The sequence below is a fragment of the Bolinopsis microptera genome, chromosome 10 (genome assembly GCF_026151205.1).
Source record: "Bolinopsis microptera isolate Bmic1 chromosome 10, MBARI_Bmic_1.0, whole genome shotgun sequence".
Lineage (NCBI taxonomy): Eukaryota > Metazoa > Ctenophora > Tentaculata > Lobata > Bolinopsidae > Bolinopsis > Bolinopsis microptera.
Window position 1 is genome coordinate 17160950 of NC_087081.1, and position 18651 is coordinate 17179600.

At 41.1% G+C, this 18651-nt stretch overlaps 3 protein-coding genes across 3 annotated transcripts in view; 2 read left to right on the forward strand and 1 right to left on the reverse strand.

The window, feature by feature from the left end:
• LOC134822396 (DNA (cytosine-5)-methyltransferase 1-like) overlaps window positions 1-18651 on the reverse strand; it is a 62854-nt gene that overhangs the window by 26338 nt on the left and 17865 nt on the right. The window contains exons 3-11 of the mRNA XM_063833434.1: window positions 15145-15257; window positions 14894-15005; window positions 14662-14751; window positions 13289-13366; window positions 13031-13123; window positions 12234-12350; window positions 11829-11959; window positions 11499-11630; window positions 11214-11315 (exon numbers count right to left, since the gene is read on the reverse strand). Coding sequence (XP_063689504.1) covers window positions 11214-11315; window positions 11499-11630; window positions 11829-11959; window positions 12234-12350; window positions 13031-13123; window positions 13289-13366; window positions 14662-14751; window positions 14894-15005; window positions 15145-15257 — 968 coding nt within the window. The remainder of the gene's footprint in view (window positions 1-11213; window positions 11316-11498; window positions 11631-11828; window positions 11960-12233; window positions 12351-13030; window positions 13124-13288; window positions 13367-14661; window positions 14752-14893; window positions 15006-15144; window positions 15258-18651) is intronic.
• LOC134822397 (uncharacterized) overlaps window positions 1-18651 on the forward strand; it is a 47850-nt gene that overhangs the window by 22803 nt on the left and 6396 nt on the right. The window lies entirely within an intron of this gene.
• On the forward strand, window positions 732-10930 carry LOC134822398 (polyserase-2-like). The gene is made up of 5 exons (XM_063833437.1): window positions 732-786; window positions 2913-3062; window positions 8507-8735; window positions 8990-9292; window positions 9841-10930. The coding sequence occupies exons 1-5, from the start codon at window positions 778-780 to the stop codon at window positions 10791-10793; spliced, it is 1644 nt and encodes a 547-aa protein (XP_063689507.1). The 5' UTR covers window positions 732-777; the 3' UTR covers window positions 10794-10930.

Consider the following 18651-nt stretch of genomic DNA (forward strand, 5'->3'; position numbering starts at 1 on the left):
GTGTTGGATTAACCCGTGTTAACCCTGGCTACAACACAGCCTATTCCTGCTCCCCTGAGTTAACCATTGTTGACTCTCTCTACGCTTAAGCCAGACTGCTCATGTCCTCCGCACAGTTCCACTAACTACAGACCACGATAATGCTCTCTCCAGGACCCTAACGTAACAGGTCCTGGCTCCAAAGTAACCTATATCAATGGCCCTCGAATCGGGCAAACTCTATCTCTTCTTCTGACCTTTCCACCGGACCTTATATAATGTCCTGTCCGTGGTTTTTCACCCGACCTCTCTAACCAGACTCACGTGCCCCTGCTCACACCTTTGGCAGCTGGTCTTATCTCCCACTAAAGCTTCATTGTCCCGAGTCCAGGTGTTACGACTATTCATCTTTTTACCAAAGCTTCCTGTCTGATGACCTCTGAATCCATAGTTTGTTTAGAACTCACATCTATCTTTGACTCTCTATCTACACAAAGGCTTTACGTCTGAATTCTCCTAGAACCATTGTCTCTCCTCCAGAGTGACATGTTTCTCGTCCGTCCAGGTGAGGTCCAACCCACAATCTCCATTGTATTCTCTTTCTCTAACTTTCCCTAACCACAGACCAGAACTGGATGTTCCACTTCCACTGCCTTATTACACAATACTGCCTTATTACACAATACTTGCCTTATTACACAATACTATCTAAAATCTATCAAATAATATAGATCAAATAATCACGGCTTACATCAGGTTTAAGGTTTTTTGAACGACTGATTTCATCACAACTGAACAATGCAAATGGTGAGTGAAAGGAGAATTAATTGTTGATTTAGCAGCAATAGTATTATACAGACAGATCCATCTGAAAAAAATCGATTTACCGGCACACGAAGCTGATTATCCGGCTTTCTAAGGATTTTTGACGTTTTTGAGTTCCATTCGTTGACCAACGGCAACTTTTCCAAACTTTTCCACGTCTTACGGCCACTTTTTCCACTTTTGCCACTTTTTACCACCTTTCTTGTTTGTCGAATATCTTTAGGTGTGAACATCGTAGAAAGTTACAGATTAATCGAGATTCGAGGGTGTTTATCTTACGTATCAACGAAAAAAACTTTTGTATGAAAAAATTTTCCACCTAATCGGGCAATCATATAATTGGATAATTATTAATTAGCTAAATACTTAAAATCATAAAATGATTGGAATCGCTTGAAACACGGAGAAAAATTTCAACAATTTTTCACTTACATCTTTTTTTGAGACTTGAAAAATTTCTAAAATTCGGAAAAAAAAGTTCGCCAAAAGTGATAAAATTGCATGAAACGTGCTTTTCAGGAACACTTTGAAAATTTTTCGTGTCGGGAATAATAATGTTTGTTTGTTTGAAAACCAGTTTTTGCTGGTACCCATAAGGGCTTTGGAACCAATATATAATAAATTGTATGAATAAATCAAATCCCCGTGGGGTACGCGACATTCAAGATCTAGTTGCAAGCACATGTTATAAAACATTGTAAAATAGCCTCAAGACCAGAACTGCATATTGCTTGGGCTTCCAGCCCAGTTTGCTCAACAGTTCGTGGCCTACTTACCTAACTTAAAACCTTAGTGCAATGCTTGCAACAACTAAAATCCTATTCTATAACTAAGTTACCCTATTACGTATAATCTAGAAGAGTGATGCAAAAAGTCAACTGATAACGCAACACAGTCTAATCATACTCTTATCAGTAGTTCCTCTAACCTCTGTTCTCAGTTATACAAAAAGTTTTAACTCCATGAAATTAACGTCACACACATACACAAATGCTTGACTTTCTCAAATAATTAGTCACTCAGCGACACAAACTTTGTTGTTTTTTATGTAATATTTCTTGCTCGGGTCCTTCTTGATTCCCTCTTTCATTTCCTGTACGAGCTTTTGGCGAGAGATTCGCTCATCCTGCGACCTGTCTGGAGATAAGTAGAGTTTGTTGTAGTTGAAATTGTAGTCTGCCACATCAACCGATTTCAAGACTTTTGCTCTGCTCAGAAATTCACGTACAATTTCAGGATCTCGCAAAGTAACTTTTATCGGCCGTGATCGAGGGCTGTCAGACTTCTTTACTCCCACTCTCTCAATGTTTGTTATAGTCGGCCTTCCAATGAACTTCATAAAACCCCAAATATCACCCACGAGATCCCGTTCGTTCATTTCTTGCTCTTCACATTCGAGCTGTTCTGGGGCCCCGAAGATGATAAAGTTTTTCGACCGATCATCTTCTGTAATCGCCGATTTCACAGCCATTTTGATTTTAGCTGGAGAGATATCAGAAGCTACGCTGTTATTCTTCACAACATCTGTAAACAGTTTCATTTCTGTTTTCACTGTCTCCTTCACTGAAGCTAGTTTACCAGATTTGCATTGGATGAGCTCGTTCTGAGTTTTTATCTGTTCTGATTTCTGTTGGTCAAGCGTCTCTGCTGCTGATCTCAAAACATTTCTCGATTTACATATCATAGACCCCATCTTCAAAACTATTTCGGTTATTACATCCTTTGTAACGCCTTTTGGCTTGAACAAGTCATGAGTGAGGTCCTCTAGTTTCCTGCAATTAAGATTCGCTAAAACCGAGTCTGATAAGTCCTCAATCTGTTTCTCCAGTTCGTGAAGTGTACTGACCGAAAATTCCATATTGTGTATACTTCGTGTATAGCAAAGCTGCACAGTAAAAGGCAGTGCAATTACCTATTTACTGATAAGAGACAACTGATATCAACTCACAAGCGAAAAGATTGATTGCACACTGAAAAGATTGATTGCACACTGGAAAAGATTGATTGCACACTGAAAAGATTGATTGCACACTGAAGATTGATTGCACACATAAAATCGCAAATATTTATAGTTATTAGTTATTAGTTATTAGTTATGCTAATTCCAGATTGTTACGCACCTGCTACTGGTTCTGATTGTCATCCAGTCCATCACTACTGAACAACCAGGGAAAGCAACAGATGATTGGGGAGACAGTCCAGCGCAAACTTTAATTATTAACGGTGAAGATACTGAAAAGGGAGAGTACCCCTTTATGGTTAGTCTGTTTATTATTATCAATTATTTACTAGTTATTATTACAAACTGGGCACAAACTAACTATATTGCGTCAGGTACGTGTGACGACACTAGAAGGAGACTAACTATAATGCGTCAGGTACATGTGACGACACTAGAAGGAGACTAACTATAATGTGTCAGGTACGTGTGACGACACTAGAAGGAGACTAACTATAATGTGTCAGGTACGTGTGATGACACTAGAAGGAGACTAACTATAATGCGTCAGGTACATGTGACGACACTAGAAGGAGACTAACTATAATGTGTCAGGTACGTGTGACGACACTAGAAGGAGACTAACTATAATGTGTCAGGTACGTGTGACGACACTAGAAGGAGACTAACTATAATGTGTCAGGTACGTGTGACGACACTACAAGGAGACTAACTATATTGTGTCAGGTACGTGTGACGACACTAGAAGGAGACTAACTATAATGTGTCAGGTACGTGTGACGACACTAGAAGGAGACTAACTATATTGTGTCAGGTACGTGTGACGACACTAGAAGGAGACTAACTATAATGTGTCAGGTACGTGTGACGACACTAGAAGGAGACTAACTATAATGCGTCAGGTACATGTGACGACACTAGAAGGAGACTAACTATAATGCGTCAGGTACGTGTGACGACACTAGAAGGAGACTAACTATAATGTGTCAGGTACGTGTGACGACACTAGAAGGAGACTAACTATAATTTGTCAGGTACGTGTGATGACACTAGAAGGAGACTAACTATATTGTGTCAGGTACGTGTGACGACACTAGAAGGAGACTAACTATAATGTGTCAGGTACGTGTGACGACACTAGAAGGAGACTAACTATAATGTGTCAGGAACGTGTGACGACACTAGAAGGAGACTAACTATAATGTGTCAGGTACGTGTGACGACACTAGAAGGAGACTAACTATAATGTGTCAGGTACGTGTGACGACACTAGAAGGAGACTAACTATAATGTGTCCGGTACATGTGACGACACTAGAAGGAGACTAACTATATTGTGTCAGGTACGTGTGACGACACTAGAAGGAGACTAACTATAATGTGTCAGGTACGTGTGACGACACTAGAAGGAGACTAACTATAATGTGTCAGGTACGTGTGACGACACTAGAAGGAGACTAACTATAATGCGTCAGGTACATGTGACGACACTAGAAGGAGACTAACTATAATGTGTCAGGTACGTGTGACGACACTAGAAGGAGACTAACTATAATGTGTCAGGTACGTGTGACGACACTAGAAGGAGACTAACTATAATGTGTCAAGTACGTGTGACGACACTAGAAGGAGACTAACTATATTGTGTCAGGTACGTGTGACGACACTACAAGGAGACTAACTATATTGTGTCAGGTACGTGTGACGACACTAGAAGGAGACTAACTATAATGTGTCAGGTACGTGTGACGACACTAGAAGGAGACTAACTATAATGTGTCAGGTACGTGTGACGACACTAGAAGGAGACTAACTATAATGTGTCAGGTACGTGTGACGACACTAGAAGGAGACTAACTATAATGTGTCAGGTACGTGTGACGACACTAGAAGGAGACTAACTATAATGCGTCAGGTACATGTGACGACACTAGAAGGAGACTAACTATAATGTGTCAGGTACGTGTGACGACACTAGAAGGAGACTAACTATAATGTGTCAGGTACGTGTGACGACACTAGAAGGAGACTAACTATAATTTGTCAGGTACGTGTGATGACACTAGAAGGAGACTAACTATATTGTGTCAGGTACGTGTGACGACACTAGAAGGAGACTAACTATAATGTGTCAGGTACGTGTGACGACACTAGAAGGAGACTAACTATAATGTGTCAGGTACGTGTGACGACACTAGAAGGAGACTAACTATAATGTGTCAGGTACATGTGACGACACTAGAAGGAGACTAACTATAATGTGTCAGGTACGTGTGACGACACTAGAAGGAGACTAACTATAATGTGTCAGGTACGTGTGACGACACTAGAAGGAGACTAACTATAATGTGTCAGGTACGTGTGACGACACTAAAAGGAGACTAACTATAATGTGTCAGGTACGTGTGACGACACTAGAAGGAGACTAACTATAATGTGTCAGGTATGTGTGACGACACTAGGAGGAGACTAACTATAATGTGTCAGGTACGTGTGATGACAATAGAAGGAGACTAACTATATTGTGTCAGGTACGTGTGACGACACTAGAAGGAGACTAACTATAATGTGTCAGGTACGTGTGACGACACTAGAAGGAGACTAACTATAATGTGTCAGGTACGTGTGACGACACTAGAAGGAGACTAACTATAATGTGTCAGGTACGTGTGACGACACTAGAAGGAGACTAACTATATTGTGTCAGGTACGTGTGACGACACTAGAAGGAGACTAACTATAATGTGTCAGGTACGTGTGACGACACTAGAAGGAGACTAACTATAATGTGTCAGGTACGTGTGACGACACTAGAAGGAGACTAACTATAATGTGTCAGGTACGTGTGACGACACTAGAAGGAGACTAACTATAATGTGTCAGGTACGTGTGACGACACTAGAAGGAGACTAACTATATTGTGTCAGGTACGTGTGATGACACTAGAGGGAGACTAACTATATTGTGTCAGGTACGTGTGACGACACTAGAAGGAGACTAACTATAATGTGTCAGGTACGTGTGACGACACTAGAAGGAGACTAACTATAATGTGTCAGGTACGTGTGACGACACTAGAAGGAGACTAACTATAATGTGTCAGGTACGTGTGACGACACTAGAAGGAGACTAACTATATTGTGTCAGGTACGTGTGACGACACTAGAAGGAGACTAACTATAATGCGTCAGGTACGTGTGACGACACTAGAAGGAGACTAACTATAATGTGTCAGGTACGTGTGACGACACTAGAAGGAGACTAACTATAATGTGTCAGGTACGTGTGACGACACTAGAAGGAGACTAACTATAATGTGTCAGGTACGTGTGACGACACTAGAAGGAGACTAACTATATTGTGTCAGGTACGTGTGACGACACTAGAAGGAGACTAACTATATTGTGTCAGGTACGTGTGACGACACTAGAAGGAGACTAACTATAATGTGTCAGGTACGTGTGACGACACTAGAAGGAGACTAACTATAATGTGTCAGGTACGTGTGACGACACTAGAAGGAGACTAACTATATTGTGTCAGGTACGTGTGACGACACTAGAAGGAGACTAACTATAATGTGTCAGGTACGTGTGACGACACTAGAAGGAGACTAACTATATTGTGTCAGGTACGTGTGACGACACTAGAAGGAGACTAACTATAATGCGTCAGGTACGTGTGACGACACTAGAAGGAGACTAACTATATTGTGTCAGGTACGTGTGACGACACTAGAAGGAGACTAACTATATTGTGTCAGGTACGTGTGACGACACTAGAAGGAGACTAACTATATTGTGTCAGGTACGTGTGACGACACTAGAAGGAGACTAACTATATTGTGTCAGGTACGTGTGACGACACTAGAAGGAGACTAACTATATTGTGTCAGGTACGTGTGACGACACTAGAAGGAGACTAACTATATTGTGTCAGGTACGTGTGACGACACTAGAAGGAGACTAACTATATTGTGTCAGGTACGTGTGACGACACTAGAAGGAGACTAACTATATTGTGTCAGGTACGTGTGACGACACTAGACGGAGACTAACTATATTGTGTCAGGTACGTGTGACGACACTAGAAGGAGACTAACTATATTGTGTCAGGTACGGGTGACGACACTAGAAGGAGACTAACTATATTGTGTCAGGTACGTGTGACGACACTAGAAGGAGACTAACTATATTGTGTCAGGTACGTGTGACGACACTAGAAGGAGACTAACTATATTGTGTCAGGTACGTGTGACGACACTAGAAGGAGACTAACTATATTGTGTCAGGTACGTGTGACGACACTAGAAGGAGACTAACTATATTGTGTCAGGTACGTGTGACGACACTAGAAGGAGACTAACTATATTGCGTCAGGTACGTGTGACGACACTAGAAGGAGACTAACTATATTGTGTCAGGTACGTGTGACGACACTAGACGGAGACTAACTATATTGTGTCAGGTACGTGTGACGACACTAGAAGGAGACTAACTATAATGTGTCAGGTACGTGTGACGACACTAGAAGGAGACTAACTATATTGTGTCAGGTACGTGTGACGACACTAGAAGGAGACTAACTATATTGCGTCAGGTACGTGTGACGACACTAGAAGGAGACTAACTATATTGTGTCAGGTACGTGTGACGACACTAGAAGGAGACTAACTATATTGTGTCAGGTACGTGTGACGACACTAGAAGGAGACTAACTATAATGTGTCAGGTACGTGTGACGACACTAGAAGGAGACTAACTATATTGTGTCAGGTACGTGTGACGACACTAGAAGGAGACTAACTATTATGTGTCAGGTACGTGTGACGACACTAGAAGGAGACTAACTATAATGTTTCAGGTACGTGTGACGACACTAGAAGGAGACTAACTATATTGTGTCAGGTACGTGTGACGACACTAGAAGGAGACTAACTATATTGTGTCAGGTACGTGTGACGACACTAGAAGGAGACTAACTATAATGTGTCAGGTACGTGTGACGACACTAGAAGGAGACTAACTATAATGTGTCAGGTACGTGTGACGACACTAGAAGGAGACTAACTATAATGTGTCAGGTACGTGTGACGACACTAGAAGGAGACTAACTATAATGTGTCAGGTACGTGTGACGACACTAGAAGGAGACTAACTATAATGTGTCAGGTACGTGTGACGACACTAGAAGGAGACTAACTATAATGCGTCAGGTACGTGTGACGACACTAGAAGGAGACTAACTATAATGTGTCAGGTACGTGTGACGACACTAGAAGGAGACTAACTATATTGTGTCAGGTACGTGTGACGACACTAGAAGGAGACTAACTATAATGTGTCAGGTACGTGTGACGACACTAGAAGGAGACTAACTATAATGTGTCAGGTACGTGTGACGACACTAGAAGGAGACTAACTATAATGTGTCAGGTACGTGTGACGACACTAGAAGGAGACTAACTATAATGTGTCAGGTACGTGTGACGACACTAGAAGGAGACTAACTATAATGTGTCAGGTACGTGTGACGACACTAGAAGGAGACTAACTATATTGTGTCAGGTACGTGTGACGACACTAGAAGGAGACTAACTATAATGTGTCAGGTACGTGTGACGACACTAGAAGGAGACTAACTATATTGTTTCAGGTACGTGTGACGACACTAGAAGGAGACTAACTATATTGTGTCAGGTACGTGTGACGACACTAGAAGGAGACTAACTATATTGTGTCAGGTACGTGTGACGACACTAGAGGGAGACCACATGTGTGGAGGGTCTCTAATAAGTCCCCGGATAGTTCTCACTGCTGCCCACTGTGTAGTGTTTGATGGTGTAAAGATAAGTGTAGAGATGGAACGTGTGGTGGTGGGGGACCACACCAGTGAAACTGAGGAAAGTGAGCAGATTGCGGAGGGTAGTCGTATTATTGTTCATGATAACTACCATCTCGACCAACTCGGAGGTGGGGGTTAACCAAGTTAACAACTTTTTAGATTTAGGGACAAATATTTGTATTTTTCGAGTCTATCATTTTATTACTATAATTTTACGTATAACTTTGTAATCGTTGGTATCAATTGTGCTCTTTTCAATAGAGACATTATGAAAATACATATATATATGTGATATAAATATCATAATTATTAATTAATTAATTAATTTTCACAATTTTTACAATTATTGAAGACGTGTAGGTCTAATATAATAATGTTACAGTTCCTATGAACGACGTGGCGCTGATAGTACTGAAGGAAGAAGTAAGAGTAAAAGAGGGCGTGGTCGCCACCATTGCACTAGCAGAGGATAACAGTCATTACACAGAAGGGACCTCTGTTACTGTGATAGGATGGGGAGTGATTGGAGACGAGGGAGAGTATGAGGACCTTCCTATTGCAGACACCTTACAGGAACTAGTGTACCAGATAGCCAACAAGGACGAGTGTGAGCAGTATTGGGCAGATGATTATGAGAAATATGAAGATATGTACGGAGCTGTTGACTATGAGCTGGAAATTCCCGGTTCGCTATTTCTTTGATTTCAAAACACAGTTATTATATCTATAATATATATCTAATAAGTATAAAGTTGCAAAATAATTATCCTAGTAATTTGTGCACGTCTTGTATCGTTTTTTTAACAGATAATCAGGGTGAACCCCCCCCCCCCCCCTTAACAGATAACAATCGCCCCCACTATCGTACTGATCCATCTCCCGATCTTCTTAATACATATGTTTCCACAGCTGACCATATTACACTATATATTTCCACAGAGAGCACCATGTAACCATGGTAACCATAGTAACCATATATTTCCACAGAGAGTACCGTGTAACCATGGTAACCATGATAGTAACCCTATATTTCCACAGAGAGCACCATGTAACCATGGTAACCATAGTAACCATATATTTCCACAGAGAGCACCATGTAACCATGGTAACTATAGTAACCATATATTTCCACAGAGAGCACCATGTAACCATGGTAACCATAGTAACCCTATATTTCCACAGAGAGCACCATGTAACCATAGTAACCATGATAATAACCCTATATTTCCACAGAGAGCACCATGTGCGTGATTGATCCTGATCGGGAGGCTACTGCCTTTGCTGGGGACTCTGGAGGCCCACTTTTCGTGAAATCTGGAGAAAACTTCGCACAAATAGGCTTAGTGAGCTGGGGAGCAGGGGACGCGAAAGAGAAAGCGTACAATATGTTCCTTAACCTCCACCATTATACTGACTGGGTTAAAGCTGCCATGAAGCGAGCTGAAGCAGAGTCATGGTTGGAACTGCACACGGGAGCTAACCATGGGGTGGTGGTGATACACGATAACACGGGACACAAGACCACTATTTGTAATGACAATGTGGGTAAAGACGAGGTGAATGCTATTTGCAGAGAACAGGGCTACAAAATGGGAGTTCTCGCTGACGTTAGAGAGTACAGACCAGATAGGAAACGTAGAAACCAGGATGGAGATACCACACCATTCGGGCAGACAAATCTGAAATGTAGTGCTGAGGCTAAAGATGTGATGTCGGAGTGCACAATGGATAAGTACGGCGAGTCTGAAGTGCCGTGTTTTAGCGGGGAGGAACTAGCAGTGAAGTGCGCTAACCAGGTGTGGCACTTCAAGGTAACCCGCATTGTGCCCAAAACTAGGACCGTTAAAGGTACCAGCTTTGTAAAGGGTAAAGTAATCTGTGAGGTTACCGCTAGCAAATATGGTATGAACCTGGATTTGAAATCTCACGTGAGAGTAGGCCTAGTAATGAGAGGAGTAGATGGTGTAGAGGAAGTAGATGCTGATATGAAGTACAAGAGGAGGATGAACGCTTATACGTCTAAAGTTAAATCTACAGACGAAATAAAGGAGGAGGAATGTTTTGCTTGCATTGCTTACGTGGGAGGCACCACAATCTACACTGTAGCAACACATGGTCCTGATGATTGTCCTGACATTGACCAACATTACCAGCAGTGGGTGAAGGAGCAAGGCGACCAGAATTAGTCGAGATTTAGTGTATTGTATAATTTGGCCTTAAACAATTGTAAAGACTCACTGTTTATTGTTTAATAATGCTTTAACTCTTTTTAGTTGTTTTACAAGTTTACAATCACTCACATTACTTATTGATAAATTTAAAATGTTTTGTTTAAATTTCCCATCATTTATCTAATCCCAGGGTCACCAAAAACATTTAGACCCACCTACCCTGATCTCCAAAATCCCTCCTTTTTACTATTATCCATTCGTAACCATCCTTTACTTTTTTAAGTGGTGGATGGAAAAAATTAAACATAAGTGATAAGGTACTCGAAGAAGTTTAAATTAGATGATGATCGCTATTTATCAAAATTTTACAAGAATTATTAATTAAGCTTAAATAAATCATTTTGTTTTCTAGCTGAGAACTAGCTTAAAACTCACAGTTGCTTGCATTTGATCCACGAAAATGGCCTCGAAGGAAGATTGTACGAGGGGCGTGACAGTGGCGTGCGATATGTCCGTACTTTTAGTTTTACCAGCAACCTGGGGGTCCACAATTTTAAATAAATTATCAATTTTCAGGAGCGCAATAGAATTACAAATATGCGCTAAAATGTACAGATCCAACAACCCGTTTTAGAGGTAACTTTTGAAAAGTTGAAGTAACAGTTGAAGGTTAACAAATATTCATTGCAACTTACTGCTGCCTAGCTAAATTTAACAAACCTTAAGTTTAACATTAACGAGAGCTCTATGAGAGTTAGCTGGCTGTGTCCCGCCCAGAGTAACTCCAGCCAGCTGGATAAGCCCTCTCACTGCGGGCACTGTGATCAGTAGGTCCTCATCATCGTCAGCAGCCTGACAGTTATTAGATAATTAGTTAATTAGATAATTAGTTAATCAGATAATTAGTTATTTAGATAATCAGTTAATTAGATAATTAGATTTTCTTGCCCCTTGTTCATGTATACATGTTAAGATACAACTTTAATTGGGTCAACTACATTCTTAATAAAACTGAAAATATAACAAAACTAAATCCTAAATAAAACTAACTCTATCATAGCTCTCGATCTGCTCAATTAGAAACTGAGCGTGCTTCAGAAGAGTTTCCTCGGAGAACTTAGCGCAGTTCTCGGGGGGCACTACTAGCTGAACACAGTTGATCAGATCCTCCATCGTCATATCTGAGAGGTAGTCACTATTTTAGTAGTAACTTATCTTTTACTACCTCAGGTACTGGAATATAAGTATTACGACTAAAATCGCTAATTTTTTCTTTTTTCCCCCATTTTTTTAATGAAATCCACTCGGATATAAAATTTGGTTCAAGAGCTTGGATCTGCAGTGGTCGGGTGGACTTCACCACTGCACTGCTACTATATCAGTATTAGCATATTATTAGCATATTATTAGCATATTATTAGCATATTATTATATGTTAATTTATAAACTACAAACCTGAATCCTCCTCCAATATCTCGATTACTGTTTTGCTAAGATAGGTTTTCTCACGTAACATGTCGAATAAAAGGGCATACTGTTCACTGGGTTGGGATAACAGATAGTCTGCATATGCTGACAAGAGAAGTAGTGTTATGACACACCACGTGTTATGACGTCACACCACGTGTTATTACGTCACACCACGTGTTATGACGTCACACCACGCGTTATGACGTCACACCACGTGTTATGACGTCACACCACGTGACCATACTGTTCACTAGGTTGGGATAACAGATAGTCTGCATATGCTGACAAGAGAAGTGGTGTTATGACGTCACACCACGTGTTATGACGGCACACCACGTGTTATGACGGCACACCACGTGTTATGACGTCACAACACGTGACCATACTGTTCACTGGGTTGGGATAACAGATAGTCTGCATATGATGACAAGAGAAGTGGTGTTATGACGTCACACCACGTGTTATGACGTCCCACCACGTGTTATGACGTCACACCACGTGTTATGACGTCACACCACGTGTTATGACGTCACACCACGTGACCATACTGTTCACTGGGTTGAAATAACAGATAGTCTGCATATGCTGACAAGAGAAGTGATCTTATCAGTCAACTTGGTTGGGTAATAAATTTACTCAGAATTACATTGAACAAAAGCCCCGGTATAAAGTGGTAAAGTAGGGGTAGGGTAAATTGGAGTTTTATTGTACCAACCTTATTCCTAAACACACAATAATGAACAGTACACAATAATGAACAGTACACACATATAACACAGTACCTGTGGTGAAGCCTATTAGTTCTTTCTCCCCTCCATCAAACCCAGCTATGTACCAGGAATCAATGGGACCCAGTCTGGAACCCCGCACTCCACCTGAATGTGGTGAATGTTATATTATATATTATATATAATATGTTATCAGATAACCTAATCTATTTTAGTACAGGTATAATATTAATCTGTGTTCAGTGGCATAACTGTACATGTAGGTTCAGCATAACTGTACATGTAGGTTTATTGTAGGAGAAGATGTTTCACCTTGAAGACTTGGGGAATCGTCGTAGATAGGTTTAACATAACCACTAAAGTAGAGATGTACATTCTGGTCTATCAATCCTGGGAGTAGATAGGTTTAATGTTTAATGTTTATACAGGCGAGTAGTATGTATAATAGTACCGCTACACAGGCGATCAACCAGGGTACCGTTGTATCGTAATATCGAATATTGGCTATTGATATAATGCTTAAACATTTATGAACATGATAAATAAGATGAGTGTAAGTAAACAAGTCCATCTTTAATGGATTTTCATTGACTAAGTCTCAACTTCCTTGACTAAGTCTCGCTTAGTGCCTAGAATTTGCCCAAACTGTGCAAATATAGCCCCCTGTGCACCCTATCAACATCAGTTAAACAAAAATTCAGTTAAACAAAAATTCAATTTTATGCCATTTATTACAGAGTAAACAAGTTTACAATAAATCAATTTGATATTTAAAGGAATCCTAATTCAATGTGTAGTATGGTTGTCACTCTTTAAATAGATTAGATATAGGTTGACGGGGCAAAGGAGTGTGCGTGCTGTTCGCTATTGCTCACACCAAACGGCAACCTAGTAAATGTTTTGTATGGACACCGGTCTCCATCACGATACAAAATTAGGATTGTAGAATTTATTGTATAACTTTTAGTGCAGTGGAGGAAGCGGTGTGGTGCATTGATAGAGTGACAGCCTACTGATTTAGAGTTGTTTTTAAGTGAGCATAATGGGTATATTTTTGGACCTAAAGGCTTCACTATGGCAACTTTAAAATTGGTTCTTTTAATCATTTATTAAATATCACTTAAAAAATATATAAATCTGGAATCTGTTCACACTGTGAACCAGTCCTATAAAAAAACCTCTTAAATCAAATATTTAAAACGTCTCAATAATGGAAATAGTCATACAATTAAGAAATTTACCAAACTTTAATATCTACCTTAAAAGAAAAATACCTACCTATGTCAATGTCTACCTGTAATACACTAAATATTAGGTTAAATACATAGGTGGTGGAGTCAGCACACATTTACCAAAATCAAAAATATTTTAATAGGAGGAACCTGTGGGCCGAGAACACTGGATTAAATTTGTTGAAGGGGATTGTTTTCAAATGACAGCTGCATTATGTCATAATCGCTTGAAGTCCATGCTGAATCATTATAAGCATGTTGCAGCTTTAGAAGTGCCTTTTTCAGGCGACTTTTAGCAAGGCTAATCTTGTAGGAGTAGTCAAAAAGCTTAAGTTTAGGTGCAATTGTGCTCCAAATTTTTGTGGATCTTGATATGAAGTCATTAGATGGGAGTTGTGACAAGGCTACCCACCCATAGCACTGAAAACAGATTATCTGCTATTTCTAACTCACCAGTGTCAAAGGGGCACAAGTGACCATATTCATCATACACAGTAAAGTCAGTGATACGATGCTGCGGTTTTTCGTTCCACTCACTGTCACCTGACAAAAATACAAATTTTAGATCGAATTATAAATCAATTTCGTTATGATTCCCCCAATTCCTAAATCATTTATTTAGAAGAACTGAAAAATTCAGCAGATAGAACTTTTACAAAATTTCCACCAAAAGATGTAAGTTTACCATTACTGTCAGCGTCAAACAGGGACAAGGACTCTGAAGCCAATGCAATGAACTCCTCTACAGCATCAGCATCATCACCTCCGAACATCTTCAACGATTCAGAATCCAGCAGCTGATTTGAATATAACACTTGAATGAGCTAGTACATTAAAATTCATTTAATATATTGCTGACTCAATATTTATTTTTTAAATGTATATTATATACTAACTAGAGTAGAATTTGAACGCATTTAAGTTTTGTTAACTTACTTGTTTGCAGACATCACATTTCAAAGGCTTAGATGCAAGGCTTTTCTTTTTGAGATTCTTATTTGAGTCCCCATTGTAGTTTTCTGTTTTTAAACGCTTACTTGCTGGTCCTTCTGTTAGAAATGCATTCAGAGAACCAAGCTTTTCTTTAATTTCATGTAATACAAGGTGTTCGAAAAGCATTGTCTCAAAAGTGTTTCTCAATAACAAATTTATTATGTATAAAGGATCGGTGGGTGTAATTCGAGTTGTATGGTCAGAGGACCCTTGATAAAATTATTCTTTGACTATTACTAAGCTTAACATTTTGAATTTTTTGTACATACAAAAACAATTTAAAATGTTTTTCAAGAACAAATTGTTCAATATATTTTGCAATTCAATAACCAATGCATGACTTAGTTAGTATTGCTCTGAAATTCCTAACCTTGTTCTGTCAGAAACATTTGGCACAAGGTTTTGATTTGAAAAAATTAAGCCAGTGCCATTTAAAGTCATATTATAGAAAGGTCGATCTGTACAAGAGCATCAAATAGTTTGATAGTTGGGGACGAAGTGAGAGTCTCCACTCAGTGTTTCAAAACGAATAGTTGTCAACGTTTCAGCACACACCTTTGTCATAGAAAACGTTGACAACTATTTGGGGGGGGGTCCAACTACAAAAAATACGAATACGAATTTCAAATTTTAGGGGTGCGTTCGTATTTTTTCGTATTTTTTCGTATTTTTTACCAGAATTTTTGTACTTTAGAAAAAACGAAATATCCCAGAGAAATGGATCTATAAATCCATTTGCATTGGTATTCTCCGTTGTATCTTTGTATATTACACTGTATGACATCAAAGAAGATAAATAAGACGCAGCAAAACTGGTGAACAAATGAAAATACAATACTACGATTACCTATTAATTAATAATTGGAGTTTAGCTGCTTGTCAATCTCACGTAAGCGTAAATGTCAAAATCACTGGGATATTATCACAATTCAGATATTATGATGTATTAATTGTGATTTATAAAGGTCTTTGAATGCTACATCACAGAATATTATTGCCAAATACGCATTACGCATACTTTTAAAGTCTGGTAAGTTGGGTTCCTAAAACGAAATTTAATAAGCTTCGGCTGAACCCATTATATATTATAATATATAGACTATATATATGGCACATTCATATTAATATTCTATCAGATCTATCTTTAGATAAACTTATTACACAAAGTAGTCATGGTTATAGTAACAGCTTAAATTCCTTAGGATTAAAAATAGAGAAAAACTTCAAATTCTCTTAGTGATCTTCAAAACTTCTTTTGATAGGTAAATCTTACCATCTACATCAGACTTCACCCAAACATGATAGTTATGATGGGTAGAACAAAAGGAGTTAGTGGGTACACGGCAGACAGACGACCTGTCACCCTTGCTGAATATATGCGATGTTGACATGAACAGAGCCTGCCCGCGGAACTTGACAGCTTGCTTGAATTTTTTCTTGTCGAACCAGCCCTTGTCACCAACAGATACACGTTTACAGTCTTTTCCAAGCGATTGACATGGCCGAGAAAGTGATACCCTGACGATACTGTAGCCTTTGATTCTCCTTTGGCGTGTATGACCTGCCATTGATGACCGACCGTCGTTCATGAACTTCTCAGCAGCAGTATCAACATGGCCTGGTACCAACGGCCGTCGGTTGTGAGAACTTCAGTTGACTGGTTATAAATCTACATTTCATCATCATCATCATTGGGAGCCTCAAGCTCAGCCTCTTCCCTGTCATCATCATCAACTAGAGTGCCAGGGAGCAATATCACAGTCCTTGTACTTAGTTGCACATTGGACTAGATAATGAACCATCCCTTCAAGGCCAGTTATAACGTCCTGGAGCCGTGATAAAGTGTTTACCTTTAGCCTTCCACTTTTCGCAAACATGATCCCCTGAAGAGGAGGAGGAGGACTGAGGAGGAGGAGGAAAGGGAAGAGGACGAGGACTGAGGAGGGGAGGAGAACTGGGGGATGACTGAGGAGGAGAAGGACTGAAGAGGACTGAGTAGGAGTCAGGAGGAGGAGTAAAATGATGAAGACTAAGGACGAGGAGGACTGAGGACTGAGGACGAGAGCGAGGAGGAGGACGACTGATAAGAAGGAGAAGGAGGAGGAAGAGAAGGACTGGGGAAGGACTGATGAGGAGGAGGTCTAAAGACGAGGAGGACTGAGAAGGAAGACGAGGACGAGGAGGACGACTATGAGGAGGACTGAGGACGAGGACTGAGGAGTGGGAAGAGAACTGGGGAGATGACTGAGGAGGAGAAGGACTGAGGAGGACTGAGGAGGAGGAGGAGGAGTAAAAGGATGATGACTAAGGACGAGGAGGACTGATGACTGAGGACGAGAGCGAGGATGAGGAGGAGGACGAATGATAAGAAGGAGAAGGAGGAGGAAGAGGAGGACTGGGGAAGGACTGATGAGGAGGAGGTCTAAAGACGAGGAGGACTGAGGACGAGGAGGACTGAGAAGGAAGACGAGGACGAGGAGGACGACTATGAGGAGGACTGAGGACGAGGACTGAGGAGGGGGAGTAGAACTAGGGGATGACTGAAGAGGAGAAGGACTGAGGACGATTGAGGAGGAGGAGGAGGAGTAAAAGGATGAGGACTAAGGACGAGGAGGACTGAGGGCGAGAGCGAGGACGAGGAGGAGGCCGACTGATAAGAAGGATAAGGAGGAGGAGGAGGAGGACTGGGGAAGGACTGATGAGGAGGTCTGGGGGACGACTGAGGAGGAGGAGGATGACCGAGGAGTAGGAGGAGGAAGAGGACTGAGGAGGAGAAGGAGGAGGGGGAGGAGACTGAGGAGGAGGACTGGGGGCGGACTGAGGAGGAGGAGGAGGACTGAGGAAGTAGGAGGAGGACTTAGGAAGGAGGAGGAGGAGGAGGAGGAGGACTGGGGGAGGACTGATGAGGACTGAGGAGGAGGAAGAGGACTGTGGAGGAGGACTCAGGAGGAGGACTGATGAGGAGGACTAAGGAGTAAGGACGAGAACGAGGACGACTATGAAGAGAACTGAGGAGGAGGACTGATGAGGAGGAGAAGGAAGAGGAGAAAGAGGAGGAGGATGAGGACTGGGGACGATGAGGAGGAGGGCTCAGGAGGAGGAATACTTAAGAGGAGGAGAAGGAGGACTGATGAGAAGGAGGAGGAGGACTCAGGAGGAGGACTCAGGAGGAAGAAGACTTAGGAGGAGGAGAAGGAGGAGGAGGAGGACTGGGGAAGGACTGATGAGGAGGTCTAAAGACGAGGAGGACTGAGGACGAGGAGTACGACTATGAGGAGGACTGAGGACGAGGACTGAGGAGGGGAAGGAGACCTGGGGGAATGACTGAGGAGGAGAAGGACTGAGGACGACTGAGGAGGAGGAGGAGTAAAAGGATGAGGACTAAGGACGAGGAGGACTGAGGACTGAGGACGAGAGCGAGGACGAGGAGGAGGCCGACTAATAATAAGG

Coding starts and splice junctions, on each gene's coding strand:
- LOC134822398 (XM_063833437.1), top strand. Junction 8,736..8,989: donor CCATCTCGACCAACTCGGAG/GTGGGGGTTAAC, acceptor ATAATGTTACAG/TTCCTATGAACGACGTGGCG. Junction 9,293..9,840: donor CTATGAGCTGGAAATTCCCG/GTTCGCTATTTC, acceptor ATATTTCCACAG/AGAGCACCATGTGCGTGATT.